The 18,265-nt window shown below is 35.8% G+C and overlaps 1 protein-coding gene across 1 annotated transcript in view; it reads right to left on the minus strand.

The window, feature by feature from the left end:
- LOC150105036 (2',5'-phosphodiesterase 12-like) overlaps positions 1-18,265 on the minus strand; it is a 71,077-nt gene that overhangs the window by 36,627 nt on the left and 16,185 nt on the right. Inside the window, exons 4-5 of the mRNA XM_090396111.1 lie at positions 12,214-12,346; positions 5,566-5,721 (exon numbers count right to left, since the gene is read on the minus strand). Of these exons, the coding sequence (XP_090252237.1) occupies positions 5,566-5,721; positions 12,214-12,346 (289 nt within the window). The remainder of the gene's footprint in view (positions 1-5,565; positions 5,722-12,213; positions 12,347-18,265) is intronic.

The raw sequence follows: 18,265 nt of genomic DNA on the forward strand, positions 1-18,265 counted from the left end.
AGAGTTTGCAGACTTATGGCCTGTGTTTGATGGAAATAAGAATGTGTATAATACTGATGGATTGCATCTAAATGGTTTTGATGTTAGGTTTCTAGAAAAAGAGAACTTTGTTCACCAAGAATGCTGAAGTGCAAATTCAGGAAAACTTAAGCAATTAGGGTGGAAGCAGGTGAGTTTCTGTGAAGGTACCATGAGGCAAGTGACTGTGAGAATGACTAACAAGTGCAGAATTTAGTCTCTCAAACGAAAATATTGCATAAGGTAGTCAATACAAGAAGTAAAAGGGACCTAAAGGGATGCTATAGTTTCTGTATACCAATGCTAGAAGTATCAAGAGCAAGAGGTAGGAGTGTTTGGCACTGGTTAGTGTAACCTTGTCAAAAGTTATAGGCATTAGTGAGACTTAACTAACAGCAGATAATGTAGTTGCAGGGATAGAATGTGAAGGGTTTAGCATTTTCAGGGAAGACAGAAAATATAGAATGTGGTGGGGGAGTAGCAGATGAATTGCAGCCAAAAACAATAGGAGATAGATGGGAGGGTGGCTGTTTATTTGGAGCAGTCTGGTGTGAAATCAAGATCAATACAACAAAATATATGGTTGGTTGGGGCTATAAACCAAAGGTGGGAGGGATTCCTGGGATGATCTGGAAGACATGGATCAACAAATTAGTACAATGAGTGCAGGTTATGTGATTATTATGGGTCTTCAACTATGAAGGTATGAACTGGAAGGAAATGGAATTTAAGCCCCTATTGAGAGATAATTATTTGAGGCAGCATGTTATGGAGGAGACTTGGGATGTAAGCGTACTGGACATGGTAATGGGATCAGAAGAGCTATCCGTAACAAAAGTGGTCACATTACCTCCAACTGGGGAAAGCGACCATGCAGTCTTGACTTGGGAGATTGTAAAACATGAGGAATATTCTGTCAAGAAGGGAATATATGTGGAACTACAATCCACATAATTATGAACAGCTTAATAAGAAGCTTGAAGCCGTGCCTTGGTATAAAACCCTGCAAGGGTGGGAGATAGTTAAGGGACATCTAGAAGAAGCTATATTAAATTGTACATCTAAGGTAAGAAGAGTTAATCAGGTAGGAGTTAGATGGATGAGTAATATCATTAAGCACGAGCTGCAAAAGAAGAAAATGCTGTGGAGGATATATAAAGAGAAAAGTCACCAGCAAACTCATGAACAGTACTCAGTACTGTTCATGAGTCAGTACTAGGCTCAAGTAAGAGGGACAAAATCAGATTATGAAAAGCAAGAATCTAGCCAAGCAGGCCAAATGAAATTCCAAAGAGTTCTTTCACTATGTGGCAAACAAGAGGAAGCATGACTATGAAAGAATAATCTTAATCAGTGATGATGATCACAAGGTGACAGAAGCAGATAAAATAGTTGAAATACTGATTAGATGAGATATCTAATTCTTTAATTCTTTAAATTATTTTTAGATGAGATATCAACTTGTGTTTTGCTTGCAAAATGTGCAAGTGAACTGGCAATGCCTATGAGGCTCTTTAATTTAAGTCTCAGCTGTGGTAGAGTTCCAAGGAAGTGGAAAGAGAACAAAATAATTCCCTGGTATAAGGAAGATTCTAAGACTGCATTAGCAAATTATAGACCAATCAGTATTTCAAGAGTGGTGGTAAAAGTACTGGAAAAATTGGTCAAAAAGAGAATTCAAGAATGGTTGGATAAGAATTATGATACCCTATAAGGGGGAACATGGCTTTGTAAATGGTTGGTCATGCCTCAGTAATTTACTAACTTTTTTTATGATAGAGCGACAACTAAGTTGGATAAAGAAAATAGCTATGAGATGATTCTGCTGGAATTTTCCAAAGGCATTTGACCAAATACCACATAAAACTGTTACACAAATTAGAACAAATGGGGATGGATATGACACTGGTTATGTGAATAACATGTTGGTTACTAAACAGATATCTGAAAGCAGTATACAAAGGAGTACAATCCAGGTGACTAGTGGTATGCTGCATGGTTCAGTGCATAACATTCAGGTTACTATAAATGACATAGTAACCTGAAAGGAAATATTTAGCTGTTTGCTGATGATGCAAAATCAGGTAGAGGAATAGTGAATCAAGGCAATATGAAGAGTTTGCAGGATGATTTAAATAGGCTATCAGTATGGAAAAAAGATAATGGGTTTAATGCAGAGAAATGTAAAGTCATGCATTTTGAGATGAACAGATTACAAGCTGTGTACCACACTGATGGAACTGTATTTCAAGAAACAGACCTAATGAAGCTAGAGATTTAGTGATGGTGGCAGACAGAGAGTTAAAGTTTAGAGGGCATATTGCTAAGGTAGCTCATAGGATTACTTGGCTATTGACAAACACACTAACAAGTACGGATAAGGAAGTTGTTATTCCTCTTTATAATGCCTTGATACATTCACATCTGGATTACTGTACTCAGATCTGGTCTCCTCATAAGTTTCTTGGGGACAACGGGGAACATATTAATGACATTAGCAAGGGTCTAATAGATGTTCAACTATTTGCTGATGATGCAAAAACGATGTGTCCAATTGCTGACCTATCAGTTGTCTGATGTGGTGATGAAAATTTTAGAGAAGTTCGTAAAAACTTGTATAGAGAAATGTGTTGACAGATAAGCTATACTATGCATGGAATAACATGGGTTTAATAAACAGACGTCATGTTTTAGCAATTTGCTCATATTTTATAACAATGTTATTAGCTGAGTTGGATAAAGGGACTGGATATATTATGATACTGTTGGATTTTGCTAAGGGATTTTATAGGATACCACATGAAAAGTTGTTTCATAAACTGGAGAATATGGATTTGGAATATAAACTCTTAACTTGGAGGATGGTTGACAGACAGGTATCAAAAAAGTGATATATGGTAGGTGTGAATCTGTCAGATTTAGGCGACAATAGTGTACCCAGGGATCAATCCTTGAATCACTGTTGCTCAATCTATACATTAATGACATTAGCAAGGATCTAATAGGAGATCCTTTCTTTTAGTGTTGCACAGGGATCAGCATTCATTTTAGAAATTATGGACTTTACAACCATGTTATAAATAACTCTTTTAATTTCTCAACGTTTCGATCTTCATATTAAGATCATCATCTGGAGCATATACAAATATACAGGACAAGCTGAGTTACATTACATACAGTACGCTAGAGAAACATAGATCAAATCATTGTTTCTCTAGTGTACTGTATGTAATATAACTTAGTTTATTCTGTATATGCTCCAGATGATGATCTTAATATGAAGATCGGAACGTCGGGAAATTAAAAGAGTTATTTATAACACGGTTGTAAAGTCCATAATTTCTAAAATGAATTTAATAGGAGATGTTCAACTATTTACTGATGATGCAAAGACAGGTATGGAAATCATACTGATATCCAGCACTTAACAGAATAATTTGAATAAGCTGGAAATTTGAGCAAATGAAAATTGCTATCAATTCAGTGTTAGTAATGTAAAGCTATGCACTTTGGGTGATGAAATTTCCAATGACATATTATATTAGTTGGGTTATGCTACAAGAAACTGATGAGGCTAGGGATCTTGCTAGTATGGTTGATGGACTGGAATTTGAAGTTCAAAGGTCAGACAGCAAAAATTGCTAATATAACTCAGAGGATAATTGTGATGCTGAAATGAACCTTGACAGGTAAGCATAAGGTAGTCATTTTGCCTCTTTACAAGACTTTTATGAGACCACACTTGGACTACTGTGTGAAAATTTGGTCTCCTGCATTCCAAGGGGATAAAGAAGTTGTGGAAAGGGTGCAAAGAAGAGTTACAAAGATTATATCAGGATTATGGAATTTAGATTATGAGAACAGATTGCTAGTATGTAGACTACAGACTCTGGTTAATAGGAGAAAAAGGGATGATATGAAAGAGGTCTACAAACTCCTAAATGGATGTTATAGGATATTGTAGGATGAAATTTTTCATTATATGGAAGTGGGAGGAGAACATGGTGCATCCATGGAAGTTAAGTTTGTTTGTGGTTAAGAAAAGGATAAGAGCTAAATTTTTCTCTCACAGAGCAGTAAGTGGAATAGTTTGCCTCTTGAAGTGGTGAGTGCATCTAGTGTGAATGAGTTTGACAGCTGGTTTGGATAATTTATAGCCTTGACTCCCTTGAGGTCTCAGATAATATTAATAATAATAATAACAACAACAACATATTTTTACATATAATTAAAATAGCAAAATAAACAAATTAGATAATTTAATGAAAAAAAAAGAGAGAAAAGAAGCTGATCCCAGGGATTGCCAATCATGAAATTTGCTTACCCTGATGTTTTTTATTTCTCAACCTACAAATAGATATTTGTCTTATACTTAAAAATATTTTCATGTATGAGGGTTGTTTGAAAAATTTGGTAAATTTCCAATAGATGGCGACACAATTCATTCATTCATACCAGTGTCGGCATGTATCATCTTTTTCGTGACCCTTGGCAAAATTTTAGCCACGGGCAATGCGTAGTTCTCGTTTGGCAAATATTTAAAATGACCGTGTTCGCATTTATTTTATAAAAATGGAGAAAAACGAGTTTCGTGCAGTGATAAAACACTTTTATTTCAAAAAGTGGATGGAGATCAAAGCCGAGTGACATGCAGTTCATGAGGACTGCCAGCATTAAAGACTATTTATTTTTGAATAAATGAGTTTAAACATGGTTGTAAGTCCATCAAAGATGAAGGGCACTCCGGATGTCCGACTGACATCACTACGTAGGAAATGATTAACAAAATCCATGGTATCGTTATGGAAGATGCGAAGAGAAAGTGCGTGAGATTGCTGAGATTGTAGGTGTCTCAACTGAATGGGTGTATAATATCCTGCACAAAAAATTGCACATGAGGAAGCTGCATGCACGATGTTCATGACTGTAGACGATGAAAGAGCACCAAAAAAAGGGAACACTGTTTTGTCAGCTGGGAAGGTGATGGCATTGTTTTTTGGGATTCCCAATGAATTATGACGACAGACTATTTGGAAAAGGGTAAAACAATAACAGGAATCTATTATGCATCATTGTTGGACTGTTTAAAAGAACTGAAGAAAAAATGGCCAAGATTGGCACACAAAAAAGTGCTCTTTCATCAAGACAATGCACCATCCCACACATCGGCTGTCGCAATGGCAAAATTGCATGAATTAATTGAGGTTTGAATTAGTTCCACATCCACCATATTCTCCAGACTTGGCCCCGTGTGACTTCTTCTTGTTCCCAAACTTAAAAATTTGGCTCGGTGGGAAAAAAATTTTCTTTAAATGAGGATGTAATCAAGACTGTCAATGACTATTTTGCATAATTCGACAAATCCTACTTTTTAGATGGGATGAAAAAATTGGAAACTCACTGGACCAAATGTGTAGACCTCGATGGAGACTATGTTAAGAAATAAAGGTGATTTTTTCTAAAAAAATGTGTTTAACTGATTTTTTTTACCAAGCATTTCAAACAACCCTCATAACAATGCACTTTTCAGCTATATTAAAATATTGCCTGTTGTTTCCACTGCTGGAGTAATTCTTCTATATGCTGTAAACACAAAGCAGCTTGAAGTAATCTAATATCATTTGCATCTGGATAAGCATAGAGATGAGTATTTGCTACTATTATGTGATGTTTAGGTATATTAATGCATTCCAAAACAGCAATCTGGGAAAAATAAATATAACAAAATGTTGTAACAATATTGATTCCACTTTAAATAAATGCAAAATAAATATAAATAAAGCATGTTCTTAGAAAACAATCAAATACATTTTTTCAATAAATAAGAAATATTTAACTATAAGCAAATTATAATTGATAAGAAATTATATTCTTCCATTAATTCATTACCCAAGCATGAGACTATATCTTCAAAAGTAGACTACTTGTATATAGAGGTTGTTAACTTTATATCAAATTAGCTCAGTTTCCCATAATATTTGGACATGTTTATTGCCATGCATTATAGGAAAAGTCATTACCTAGACCCTTGTCCTTCAACCTGTAGTCTGAGGAAATTTCCTGGCGGACTGCCAAAAATTTCGTCTCTCAGAAACAACGCTCCAGTGTGATGTATATCAAATTTTCTAACCTCTAAGCAGCAGCAGATGTCGCACTAGCTAAAAATTGTACTTTCATAACATTGGATTTAATAAATAAAATACTATCTACATTGGTTTATGTTTTTGTCTTAGCCGTCAGTCAGTCCACGAAATATTTCTCCTATTTTCCCCTGGTCTGCAGGTGTAAGAAGGTTGAAGAACTCTGACCTAGACTGCTTATTTAGGTCTCATCAGCAGGAGCTAGCTCCATGAATATACAAAAATCTAAATTAATTAACTCATATTTTTCATATACAAGGCAGTTGTGGTTGTTTGGATAACTAAAGCAACCAAGGTTATGTGGAATATATTATGTCTGTACTACATACATTCTGGTTGGTTTACCTGTTTTGTGGAATGAAAATCTCTCCCAACCTCGTATAGGGATTCCAGACATCCCGTAAAATATGGGATCATCCCGTTTTTGGCTAATGCGTCCCGTTGTCCGGAGAAAACTCTTGGGGACACCTTTTTGTCCTGTATTTTAGAGTTCAAGACTGAATAACAAAATCGATGAGTTAAAATTTCTATTCTATTAAAAACATCACTCTCTGTCATTACAGGGAACTGTAGAAGCATTGTTATTTTCTCAAGGTGAGTGATGGCAACACTGCAACAAAGATAAGTTCGTCAGAACAGTGCACATGTGCATTGACATTTTGGCGTGTGCCGTGATATTGGCTCAGCTTTAAATAGCACGGAACGGTCCACTTAGCCCAAGCCATTTTAGAAGCTTGTTCCGAGAGAAACAGGTTGGTGCTTTCAGAGTATTAATTACTGTACGGCTGCTATTAAAATGTATGGTTTTTCAATTCTCCTGTGGCCCTGTTGAACGTTGAAAATGCCAAAAAGGAAGTGTGATTATACAGAAGCTTTAAAAACTCAATTTCCGTTTTTGAAAAAATCTACTAAATTGGGTGAGACAGATAAAGTGGAGTGTACAGTTTGTGGTGGCTTCTTTAGCATTGAGCATGGTGGAAAGTCCAACATTACCCAGCACGTTGCTACGAAAAGACATAAACCTGCATCTTGAGCTAGTACAAGTGCAAAAGTCAGTGATTTCTTTACCAGGAAAGAGATGGGGGAAGTGGAAAAGAATCTTGCTGCAGAAGAAGCAACTTTTGCGTATAACACGTTTTCACAACCAGAGTTTTCGATCAATGGATTGTACATCTAAAATAATACGTAAGTTATATGATAGAAAACTGACGTGTGGGCAAACAAAAACAAGCATTAATTGTAAATGTTTTGGCTCCATTTGCAATCAAGCAATTCAAACTGGAAATGGAGAAAGCAAATTATATATCTATCCTGATTGACACTTCAAAATTAGTGCCATTGATAGGTTGATATTTTTTCCAGAAAAAGGTGTTAAAACCATGATTCTAGAATTTACAGACCTTCCTAGTGAAAGCGCAGAACAACTTACGGATTACATATGGGACTTGTTAAAATCTTGGAAGATTTAAGATAAAGTCATAGCCTTGTCAGTGGACAATACTAATACTAACTTCGGGATGTTCGAGAAAGGGAAGAAACAACGTGTACCATAAATTGAGAACTAGGTTTGGCAAAGGATTGATTGGAGAGTTGGTTGCTCAGCTCATATTTTAAACAATGCTGTGCAAACTGCAGCTGATACATCGCCTGTACACAGTGAGGCTGTTATAGCTAAAATATTTCAACACTTTTATATATACACTGTAAGAGTCCAGTCCCTAAAAGAATTTTGTAAATTTGTGGACTAATTACTTCTTGAGTTGCAAGAGGAAGGATTGATTAGTGAAAAGGCATTCCAATCTCATAAAATTGATTTATATATTTTATTTATATAATAAAACTGAATGATTACTGCGATATTTCCCTACTGAGTGATCTGGGCAAGATTTATGCCAGTATACTTGAGAAACGGTTGAGAAGAATTGTGGAAGAAAAGCTTGGTGAAGAACAAGCTGGATTCAGGATCAGATCTTCACTTTACGACAAATAGTCGAGAAAGCATGGGAATATAACAAAGATCTGTATTTAAGTTTTGTCGATTTGGAAAAGGCATATGACAAGGTGCCAAGAGAGAAGCTATTCAATACGCTGCAGTTATATGGTGTCAATGGGGCATTATATCAAGCAATACTTAGTCTTTATTTGAGTTGCAAGTCTCAGCGGTTAGACTTGAAGGAAGTACAGGAAGATGGTTTAATGTTAAATCTGGTGTCAGACAAGGATGAACATTATCCCCTCTGTTATCCATGAAGGAAAGTGGTATTAAACATGATATTAGAATTGGAGATGTTAATGCCAGCTCTTTGCTTTATGCAGACGATGTTATACTTCTAATTAAATCCGCTACAAGTTTGCAAGATTCCCTGACTAAATTGAATAACTGTTGTAATAGATATGGAATGAAGGTCAGCAATAACTAGACAAAGACAGTGAAAATAGTCAGAAGCATTGAAAATATCAACTGTTTTGAATTGAGACCCTGTGGAACAAGTAAAACATTTCAGCTACTTAGGCTTTCAGTTATTTAGTGAAGATGGTAAATTAAATATGGAAATAAACAACAGAATCAACAAAGCTGGTATGGTAGGAAGTCAATTGAATAAATTCATATGGAATAAGAGAGAAATTAGTCAGAACACTAAATTAGCTGTATACAAGACAGTGTTCAAACCAGTTTTAACTTATTGATCTGAGAGCTGGGTCAGAAGTAAAACACTTGACCAAAGACTAGAGATCGCAGATATGAGAGTCCTAAGAAAGATTCAAGGCATGAACAGATGGCATCAATGGCAATATCATATTAAAAACTAGGATATTAGGAAAGAACTTGACACTGTCAGCAGGAATGTGTTGTTAGCAGAGCTAATCTCGGGTGGTATGGTCACTTAAACAGAATGGGCGAGGAAAGATTAGCAAAACAAGTGTTCTCTGCCAGGTTGGCAGGAAAACGACCCAGAGGAAGACCAAGATATAGGTGGATTGACACGGTACAAAGTGCCTTAGACGATAGAAATATAAGATCTGATAATGTCAGAGTCTTGACAAGTAACAGACTGATTTGGAGGAAAATTGTAGATAGAAGTTAGTAATGATGTAAATTTTTCATGTAGTACTATCATATCCTGTACACCCCTTGAGGGTACATGTCAGGAATTTGAATGACTGCAAATTGAGCTTGAGAGCCAACAGCCACTCCAGACATTGAGAACAGAGCAGAGACCCAAACTCTGTACGCTCAAACTGCTTCAGATTCAATCCAAATCAGCTGAGGAATATGATGAGTTTTACAAAGTCAGCAGGTAAAATATGACGCAAGATACCAACGTCTACCAGAACTGCAACCCTCATGGAAGTTATAACAAACTACGAGAGTTTCTCCAGATAATGAAACAAATCTCTGACAAATCAATTCAATGCTCAACAACTATCTTTTATATCACAATGACAGACCCAATGCTGGGGAATGGGTGAGAGAATGAAATAACCATCTCTGTTAAGTACAATATATTGTACTTAACATTGTACTTACAATTTTACGTGTTCTATAGAACACGTAAAATTGTAAATTCTGCAACTACCAACACGGAAATCATGGGAATGGAGGATCAAACTGCAAATTCAGGGTCTCTGAAAATATACTTCATATATAACTCTTCAAAGAAGCAATTACTGGAAGCAGACTTAACAATGTTGGTATTCTCGGCCAATCGGCCAAGAATACCAATACTGCCCTCTAGGGGGGGCACCATCAACTTTTTGGAGAAAGAATAGCTTCCTGCTTCGTTCCTCATTTACTGTATTGTTGTGCTTGCATGCACGTGTCTTGTATTTAAGTTCCTGTGATAATGGCAACGTGACATTGCCGAAATATTGGAAGTGTATTAAAATTTATTTTAATGTATATTCTATTGTAAGTTGTAATTTCCTTAAGTTATTTAGTAAAAATGTATAACCAACGTCTAAGCCTTTCCACGAGAATAATTTCTTAGCAACTTTAATTTAGTAATGTGATGTGAATTAAGTGATGATATGAAATCATTTAGCCTCTATATATGAGAAGTTTCTTGAGAAGTTAGCCTCTATATATGTGAAGTTACTTCATCTGCAAACTTTGTTTGCTTACACTTGAATAAAGGATTAAACCTTTAACCAAGAATATAATTTCTTGCTATCTTTAATTTATAGTATAACCAAGTGGAAAAACTTTCAATATTATGTTAAATTGGTCAGATATTCAGCTAAAGTTACAAGACATATCTATAAGTTTGTGTATGTGTGTGTTTTCTCTGGCTAGTTCACAGGATGAGAAACTTTAGACTATGGGAGGAGAATCTTCCAAATAAGACCAGCTAACCCACCTTTTGATAATATTTAAAGCCTAGGTCTTTCCGATCAAGAATATCAGTAGCTATGATATGTATCTATGTATATATATCAGCATATATCAGTATATATGCTGAAATGTAATGTCTTAAAAAAAAAGACATTACTGTTCAGCACAAGAAAAAAAAAACATTCAAGCATTAGTAACTACCAATAAAATGCACTTTCATACATTTAAGAAAAAAGCTGCATGGTTGAAATATATCAAATTATTTATGCTTCATATCCATGTTAATTCAAAAATATCCAAACACTATTTAAATTAAATGGACACTTTGCATCCATGTATTTAATGACATGTAAACATTTCAAAGTTGATAGAGTGATTAAAAACAAAGGATATAACCAAAAATAACTTCTTATTATAATTGTATTCTCCCATATTTACTTAACAAACTTGCTAGAGCTTTTGCCGCCCCTCTCAATACACACCAAAAATGCTACAAAATGTCAAAACGACATATAGGGTAAGGTTCAAAGTGCCGCCCAGGGCGGACCCCCCCCCCCAAAGCTATACCACTGCTTCAGCACTAACCTATTTATCATCTCCATACTCTATTATACTCAACTAGCATTCACCTCTTACAGAATGGAAGCAAGCAAGCCATATTTTCCTCTCCAATAAAAATGAGATAAAAGTAATCTTATCATCTCAGTGCCCTCTAAAATAATGGAGAAGTTCATCTCAACCTTCAGCTTCATTGTTGTGACATCAATCAGTCAATTAATGACCACCAGTACAGATTCTACTGCTCAAAAGCCACAATATATCACTATATACCTCTTTGGTAATGTCACTCGCTTCTAGATATGTATCATGAAAAGACTGAGAGAAACCTACTTTTGTACTTGACACTTCCAAGATATTTGGTAGGATCTTATATAGAGGGCTGTTCAGCAAATTACAGTACTACTTTATGGTATGCCTTCAACCCTACATAATTGGGTACCTAGTTTTTGGTTATCTTTAAGGTAACTGATTGTGTTTAATGGTGGATGGAATTCTCTTTTCAGTTCTCTACTAAAGCAAGTGTGCCTCAAAGCTCTCTTATATCCTCTCACTGATCTCAAAATGATCTATAGCTTTATTGATCATAAATTCCATTCTTCCCAAGCTTCAAGATGTTCCACAACTAGTGTTCTAAGAAATTATCTCCATATCATACCAAGATAGTTTTTTGCTTTTTTTGTTTTTTGAATTACATTCTAGTCTTTGCTCTACTTCTAGCCATTGCAATCAAAAACATCATCATTATCTTAAATGTTCATCCGTAGCCTCCTCATCTTCCAAAAAAGTGGTATCGATATCCCAAACGTGAGGGAAGTATACTAAAGTTAGATGGATTTAAACTTTAGTATACTTCCCTCACGTTTGGGATAGTGTGCCAAAAATTTTCCTAAAAATTCTTGAAAACATGCTAAGGGGTACTGCATATAAGCTAAATAATATCCCAAATAATGGTACAGAGCTCACTGTTGGAATACAAACCTAATGAAAGGATAGGTATAAAAGCTGAAAGAACCTATTTGGGCTTGAAAGTTGTCACAGAATATTATTTAGCAAAATGTATCCTCACACTCCTTTGTATAGCAAATGAATGCTTAAAATATTCAATTCTCTTAAACTTATAATAAACTTTCTATAAATGTTTGACACACACAAAAAATTTACCTGAAGAATAGTATTCCTTGAAAGAAATCTTGTACATAAATTCTCATTTTTTGAGATCTTAATAAACATATCAGAGAACATCGGTTCAGTCTGTAATGAATGACTAAGAGTAATATTCCGGATACTTAAAAGCCTGTTAAAAAAATAATAAAATAAAATAAAATAAAATAATTAGGAACACATTTCATACATGAATTGTGCAAGTATCTATACATATATATATGGGTCACAACAAATGATGCAAACTCCTACTTGCCATGGGGAAAAAAAAAAAAAAACACTACTCACCAAAGACTTTCTAATGCTGTCTCAGTAAGGAGTTCTATACAGTGATTAGAGTGCTGTACTGTTGTTTGGAGAATGTTTCTATTGTGTGAGAACCATTCCAAGAAGGAGAAATCAATAAAAAATAATAGCAAGAATGGTAAAAACAACACCAATTTTTTGGAAAATATTGTCAATATTGAAAATATAATTTTTATTACTAGAATGGTCCTTCATATTATGTATATTCTTTTGTGCTTTCTTAAAGTTGAAAAAAGAGATTTTGAATAGAAAGTATTTTTTTAATAAATAAATATAATCTGTTTTGTCCAGTGTGCAGCAACTCACCAGCTGGCAAACTCTACTCGCCACAGGTGAGTGGAATGAGCATGTTGGAACGCAAGTAAGTGAGAGGGACAGAGATGTGTGCATGAAAGCAGAGATGTCTGCATAAAAAATAGTAAGTTTACAAATTCAACTGTACTTTGAAAATCAATTGCACGATAGGGTGAAAAACTATGTAATCTCTTTGAAAATTCATAATGTTTTAAATTGTTTCCATTAGTGGTCATAAGATGTTGGTCATAAATCCTACTATTCAGTATTTGCAAACTGTATGTGGTGAATATTCTGGTTGTATTAGAAGGTAAAGATTTTATTATCAAAAGAAATTAAACTTATGCAGTTTCTTCAAGATTTTAACATTGTAGTAGTGTTTTTCTATTAAATAATGAAAACAAGAAAACTATAAACATGGCAAATAGAGGGGAAGAACAGTAACCATAGGCTGGAACATGTTTACATGGAACATGGAACAGCTATGTTTACTGTTCCCAAATGGCAGAGTGAATAGCCCTATACATATGGTACAGTACTGAGACAGAGGTATGCCTGAGTATCAACTTATGATAGCGCCTAGGGAGCAAATAATTTGAAAGGAGGAAAAGGGGTTTGAGAGGAGTTTTCTTAAAGATGACAAAGCATTTTCTAAAGAGAAGGGAGTAGAAGACTTTCCTTTTGGTGTAAAGAAGATACCAAGGTATCTCCATTCCTCCAGGATAGTAAGGCAATGCAACAGCCTATTGTGCAGGAAAAACTCAAGATTTTCGACTTTTAACTTTTAGCTTCTTGTCATGTCCCGAATGGACAAGTGCCAATGAGCAGGACTTCTCTACATTTATTGTAAGACCTCCATCATGAAAGAGGTCAACTGCCCAATCAAGGAGTTCCTGCAGGCTTACCTTAGTGGAAGCAACGAGAATAAGGTCATCGACAAAAGCAATAGCATTAAAAGAAGAAGCATCAAGAGAGTAGCCAATATGGTTAGGTAGAGAAAAAAAAACTAATCAATGATACATTAATAGTTAAAGAATTATTAGAGTATAACTCTAAAACATATGAAAGAAAAGAATCTGCACAGCCTGCAATAGATAGTGCTCTTAAAATAGCAGGAAAAGAAACACTATCAAAGGCTTTCTGAAGGTCCAGGGAAGCCATAAACAAAGGCTTAAGATGTTGGTGGGAATCGGAAAGGAGGGCGGAAAGAAGATAGATGTTCTCAGCACAGCCATCCGAAGGGACAAAAGCTTTCTGCTGAACATCATGTTGGATATACTTTTCCAGTCTCTTGACTAACACTTTATGATATAAAGTGTTAGTGAAAATTATGAAAATGTTAGTGAAATTATGAAACTATAATAGGCCTGTAATCCACAGCATTACTAGTGGTATCCTTCTTTAGGAAAAATATATAGTTCTTAAGTTTTAAAAGAGGTAAACCGTGAGTAGACATAACTATACATAAAAATATAACGGAAAAACTCACGTAGAAAAATTATTTAATGGTATAATTTTCGCCCGTGTGTCACAGGCATCTTCAGTACAATTATAGTTCTTGAATTCAGTAAATAAGGTGGAATAACTTTAGTTTATAGGAAAATGTTCAGAAGATCTTGAAGGATCTGAATGGGTACTTTCCTTAAATGTGACAATGGAAAGCCATCAGGACCAAAAGTTGAATTACTAGGAGGTAAAAAGCTGATACAATTTCTTCCTGCAGTACAGGAGAATAAATGGCCGATTCAGGGACAGACCGAAGCACATGAGGATGGGCTTGATCAGGTAAATGCGGTGGTGGAGTGGAGAAAACAGTACTCCAAAACACCACAAAATCTTTCTGCTGATCTTTGGATGGAGGTGGAGATGCCCCATCTAGCATAGTCTTTGCACACATCCTGCAATTCTTCATATATAAGGCTTGCATTTTTGAATAAGCTCGCTTTCTCAATCAGCTACGTGAAGGCGGATTTCGAGGCTGGGGATGTCTTGGTTGTCGAGGCCGATGCTGCTGCTTGGAAAATATATTTTAGAGATGATCTTGAAGTTTGCTGGTAATATCATGTCCATTAAGATGAGCAAGAATAGTGTCTTTAAGAGTTGTATGATTATATTCTGCTAAAGGTTGATGGTTTAAAGCTGATGCTAACTTGGAAATCAGAGCCTCTTGCTAAAACTGGTTGCTGAAAATCAACTTGATGTTGGGTAGGAACAGAAGGCAGGGTGGAAGGTATGGAGATATTACCCATCCTGCCATTCCTAGAAAGTTCTGTAAGCTCATTAGCAAGCTGTCTGTAGACTGGTAGTTTTTGATGACTTTTAATAGCATGAAATGATGAGGCAGCACATCAGTCAAAGCCCCATTTAAGTTCCCAACACCTGCTGCCACCAAGCGAACTTCATGGGCAGCAAGAAAATGCTCCTCCTCTGAACTCCAGCATGTTTTAATGCACTCAGTGCAGATAGCAGCGTTCACCTCAACAGGATGTTTCAAAGAACGATGCACTCCAAGTCCAACAGCAGAAGTAAAGGCACGATTACATTCAGGGCAGATAAAATGATGAATGTCCCAAATTGTCAACCTGCTGGAATGTTGATGACTTGTACCAGTAGAAAATAGTTTACAATCTTTGCAGGCATATCTAGAGTGTTTAGAAACGTTGAAGGGACAGGAGACAGGTATGTCATCAAACAAGTTTCGAATGTTGGAATCAATCTTCAGGTTTCCTGGATCTAACCAATCAGAGTCAGACCCCATTATTTTCTAAACACTCTAGATATGCCTGCAAAAATTGTAAACAATCCACATTTTTTCAACCTCTCTTCAGAGCCAGAAGTCCAAAGTTCTGATATTGTCTATGTCACTTACCTCTTGGACCCTCACCAATGTCTCCACATCACACTGAAAACCAGGTGACCAGATTTGAGCACAATATTCTAAGTGTGGTCTGACCAATGCTTTATAACAGTGGCACAGCCACATCCTTATCCTTACATGTTAGAGTACTTCTTATCATAGCAGCACTATGATGTGCAGCCTTTGCAACACTAACAACGTGCCCTCTTAACTTAAGTCTACTATCACCCCAAATTTCTAATCTACTTCCTGCAATACAGTACTGTCGTTATAGTACACAGCCTTATATTTCTACAATTGAAAATGCAAAACCTTGCACTTACTGATATTAAAACTACAACCCCACTCTTTTGTCCAAGTAAAGAGCCTATTCAAATCTTCCTGAAAGAAATTAACATCAGCAAATAACACTTTGCATCATCAGCAAACAACCAAAGATCCCCACTCAGTGCACATGACATATTGTTTACAAACAAGTTAAACAGCAGGGACCCAAAAAAGGAGGGTAACCAGGGTTACCCTCCTTTTTTGTGATGCTGCTCCATCGTACACAATCTGCTGGTATCGTTCAGAGAGCCAATCCATCTAACAATATGCTATCTATTCCCATCCTCTGCAGCTTGTATTTATCATGTGGCAATCTATCAAACGCTTATGCAAAGTTCAAGAATATCACTGTATATGATTCTCGCTCATCTAACACACCCATTACCCTATCATAAACATGTAAATTGCTAAACCTACCTTTTACAAATCTAGATATATAGCAAAGTTATATATCCAGAGTACTTATATATATATGTGTGTGTGTGTGTGTGTGATATACACTTAGTGGTCATTTTATTAGGAACCCTCATTTTGGAAAACAGACCATTTCTGAAGATGTTGAGTCATGTGGCTGCACTTTACTATGTAAATAGGCATGACTTAAGTGACTTTGAGCATGGTATGATTGTTGGTACTAGACATGCTGGTGCCAGAATCTCACATCTACTCCTCTGGGCTTTTCACGTACAACAACATTTAGAGTGTACCATGAGTGGCGTAATAATCAGACAACTTCAAGTCAACAGCATGGATGGAAACAGTTCACTGATGCAGGAGATCAGAGAAGAATGGTGAGGATTATGAAACATGAGAGGAGGGTCACAATCCAGTCCAATCAAAGCTCAGTACAATAGTGATGGTCAGAATATCATCTTGGAGCACACAATTCATCACATGCTCTCAGGGATAGGGGGTAAAGGACAAGACAACCATTCTGGGTCCCGATGCTGCCAGCTAAGAACAGGAATATGCCACTGCAGTGGGCAAGTGATCATCAACACTGGATAATTGACGACTGGAAAAAAGGCCTGGTCTGATGAGTCCCATTTGTACTGTATCATGCTGATGGCAGAACCTGAATATGGCAGCAGCAACATGAGTCCATAGACCATTCCTGACAAGCAGCAACAGTTCTGGCAAGTAGCAGTGATGTAATGATGCAGGAAATGTTACCAGCTGAACACTGCCTAAATGCCATAGTACAGCCTATTTTAATATTGTCACTGATCATGTTCACCCATTGTCAAATGGGATTAGGTGGAATGAGCAGTTTACAGCAGAAATGTGCCACCATCCAATCTGTAACAATTGGAAAATGCCATTGTGACAGCATGGCAAACATCCCAGGGGAACATATTGGATACTTAGATGAATTGATGCCAGAGCACATAGGCCATTTTTAAGGCAAATCTTACTTGTTAAATGCTGTTCCTAATAAAGTGGCCAGTCAGTGTATATATAAGTACTCTAGATATATAAGTTTTTTTTGCTTAATTCTGATGCTACAAATATTCTAAATGAAACCAAAAATGCAATGCCCTGATTATTTTGAATAGAGATCTTAAATATCATATTTCATTAAATCCTATTCAGCTCATGTGAAGTTATTAACATCAATCCAAACTGTTTTCTAAACTTTGTCAATAAAAGTAATCTCACTGAAACAAAATGCAGCTGGTTCTTCCAAGCTAAAAAAAAAAAAATAAATAAATAAATAAAAAAAAAATGACAGCCTGATTTGATACAGAAATAAAAATAAAAAATGTCATTCTCTGCAAATTCAGCAATTACACATTACTGCAAGTAAATAAAACAAAAATTGTTGCCTTTACCAGTACAAATTTTTTCCAGCAATGTTAGGTTCTAATAAGGTTGCTGGAATGAATGTTTGAGTATTTAACAAGTTGCTTTTGTGCTTTTACTACATCTGGCAACATCACATAGAAGCAATAAAAAATTGCCTAATTTAAATTCCTGATTCTTGTCCACTAAGGAAATTTTCTAAAAAAATTGCCTGTATAAACAAGAAGGCATTTATGACATGAATTTATCACATGTTCATGTGATAAATGCCATTAACATTCAAGATGACATAAATGCTTAATTCATTTAATACAATGTACAGTATGGCTATGTCTAATTATGCTTCATTCTATGTTGATCTGCTCAAATATGACCAACGCCTATTTATATGATGTCAGATTCACTCATATTACAGTTTTTAGATTAGAAATCTGCTATGAATCAACCAATGCACAGTTTCAGGGA

Source organism: Typopeltis vanoorti, chromosome 7 (genome assembly GCF_054136105.1).
Source record: "Typopeltis vanoorti isolate ZY-2024b chromosome 7, IOZ_Tvanoo_1.0, whole genome shotgun sequence".
In the NCBI taxonomy this organism is placed as follows: Eukaryota; Metazoa; Arthropoda; class Arachnida; order Uropygi; family Thelyphonidae; genus Typopeltis; species Typopeltis vanoorti.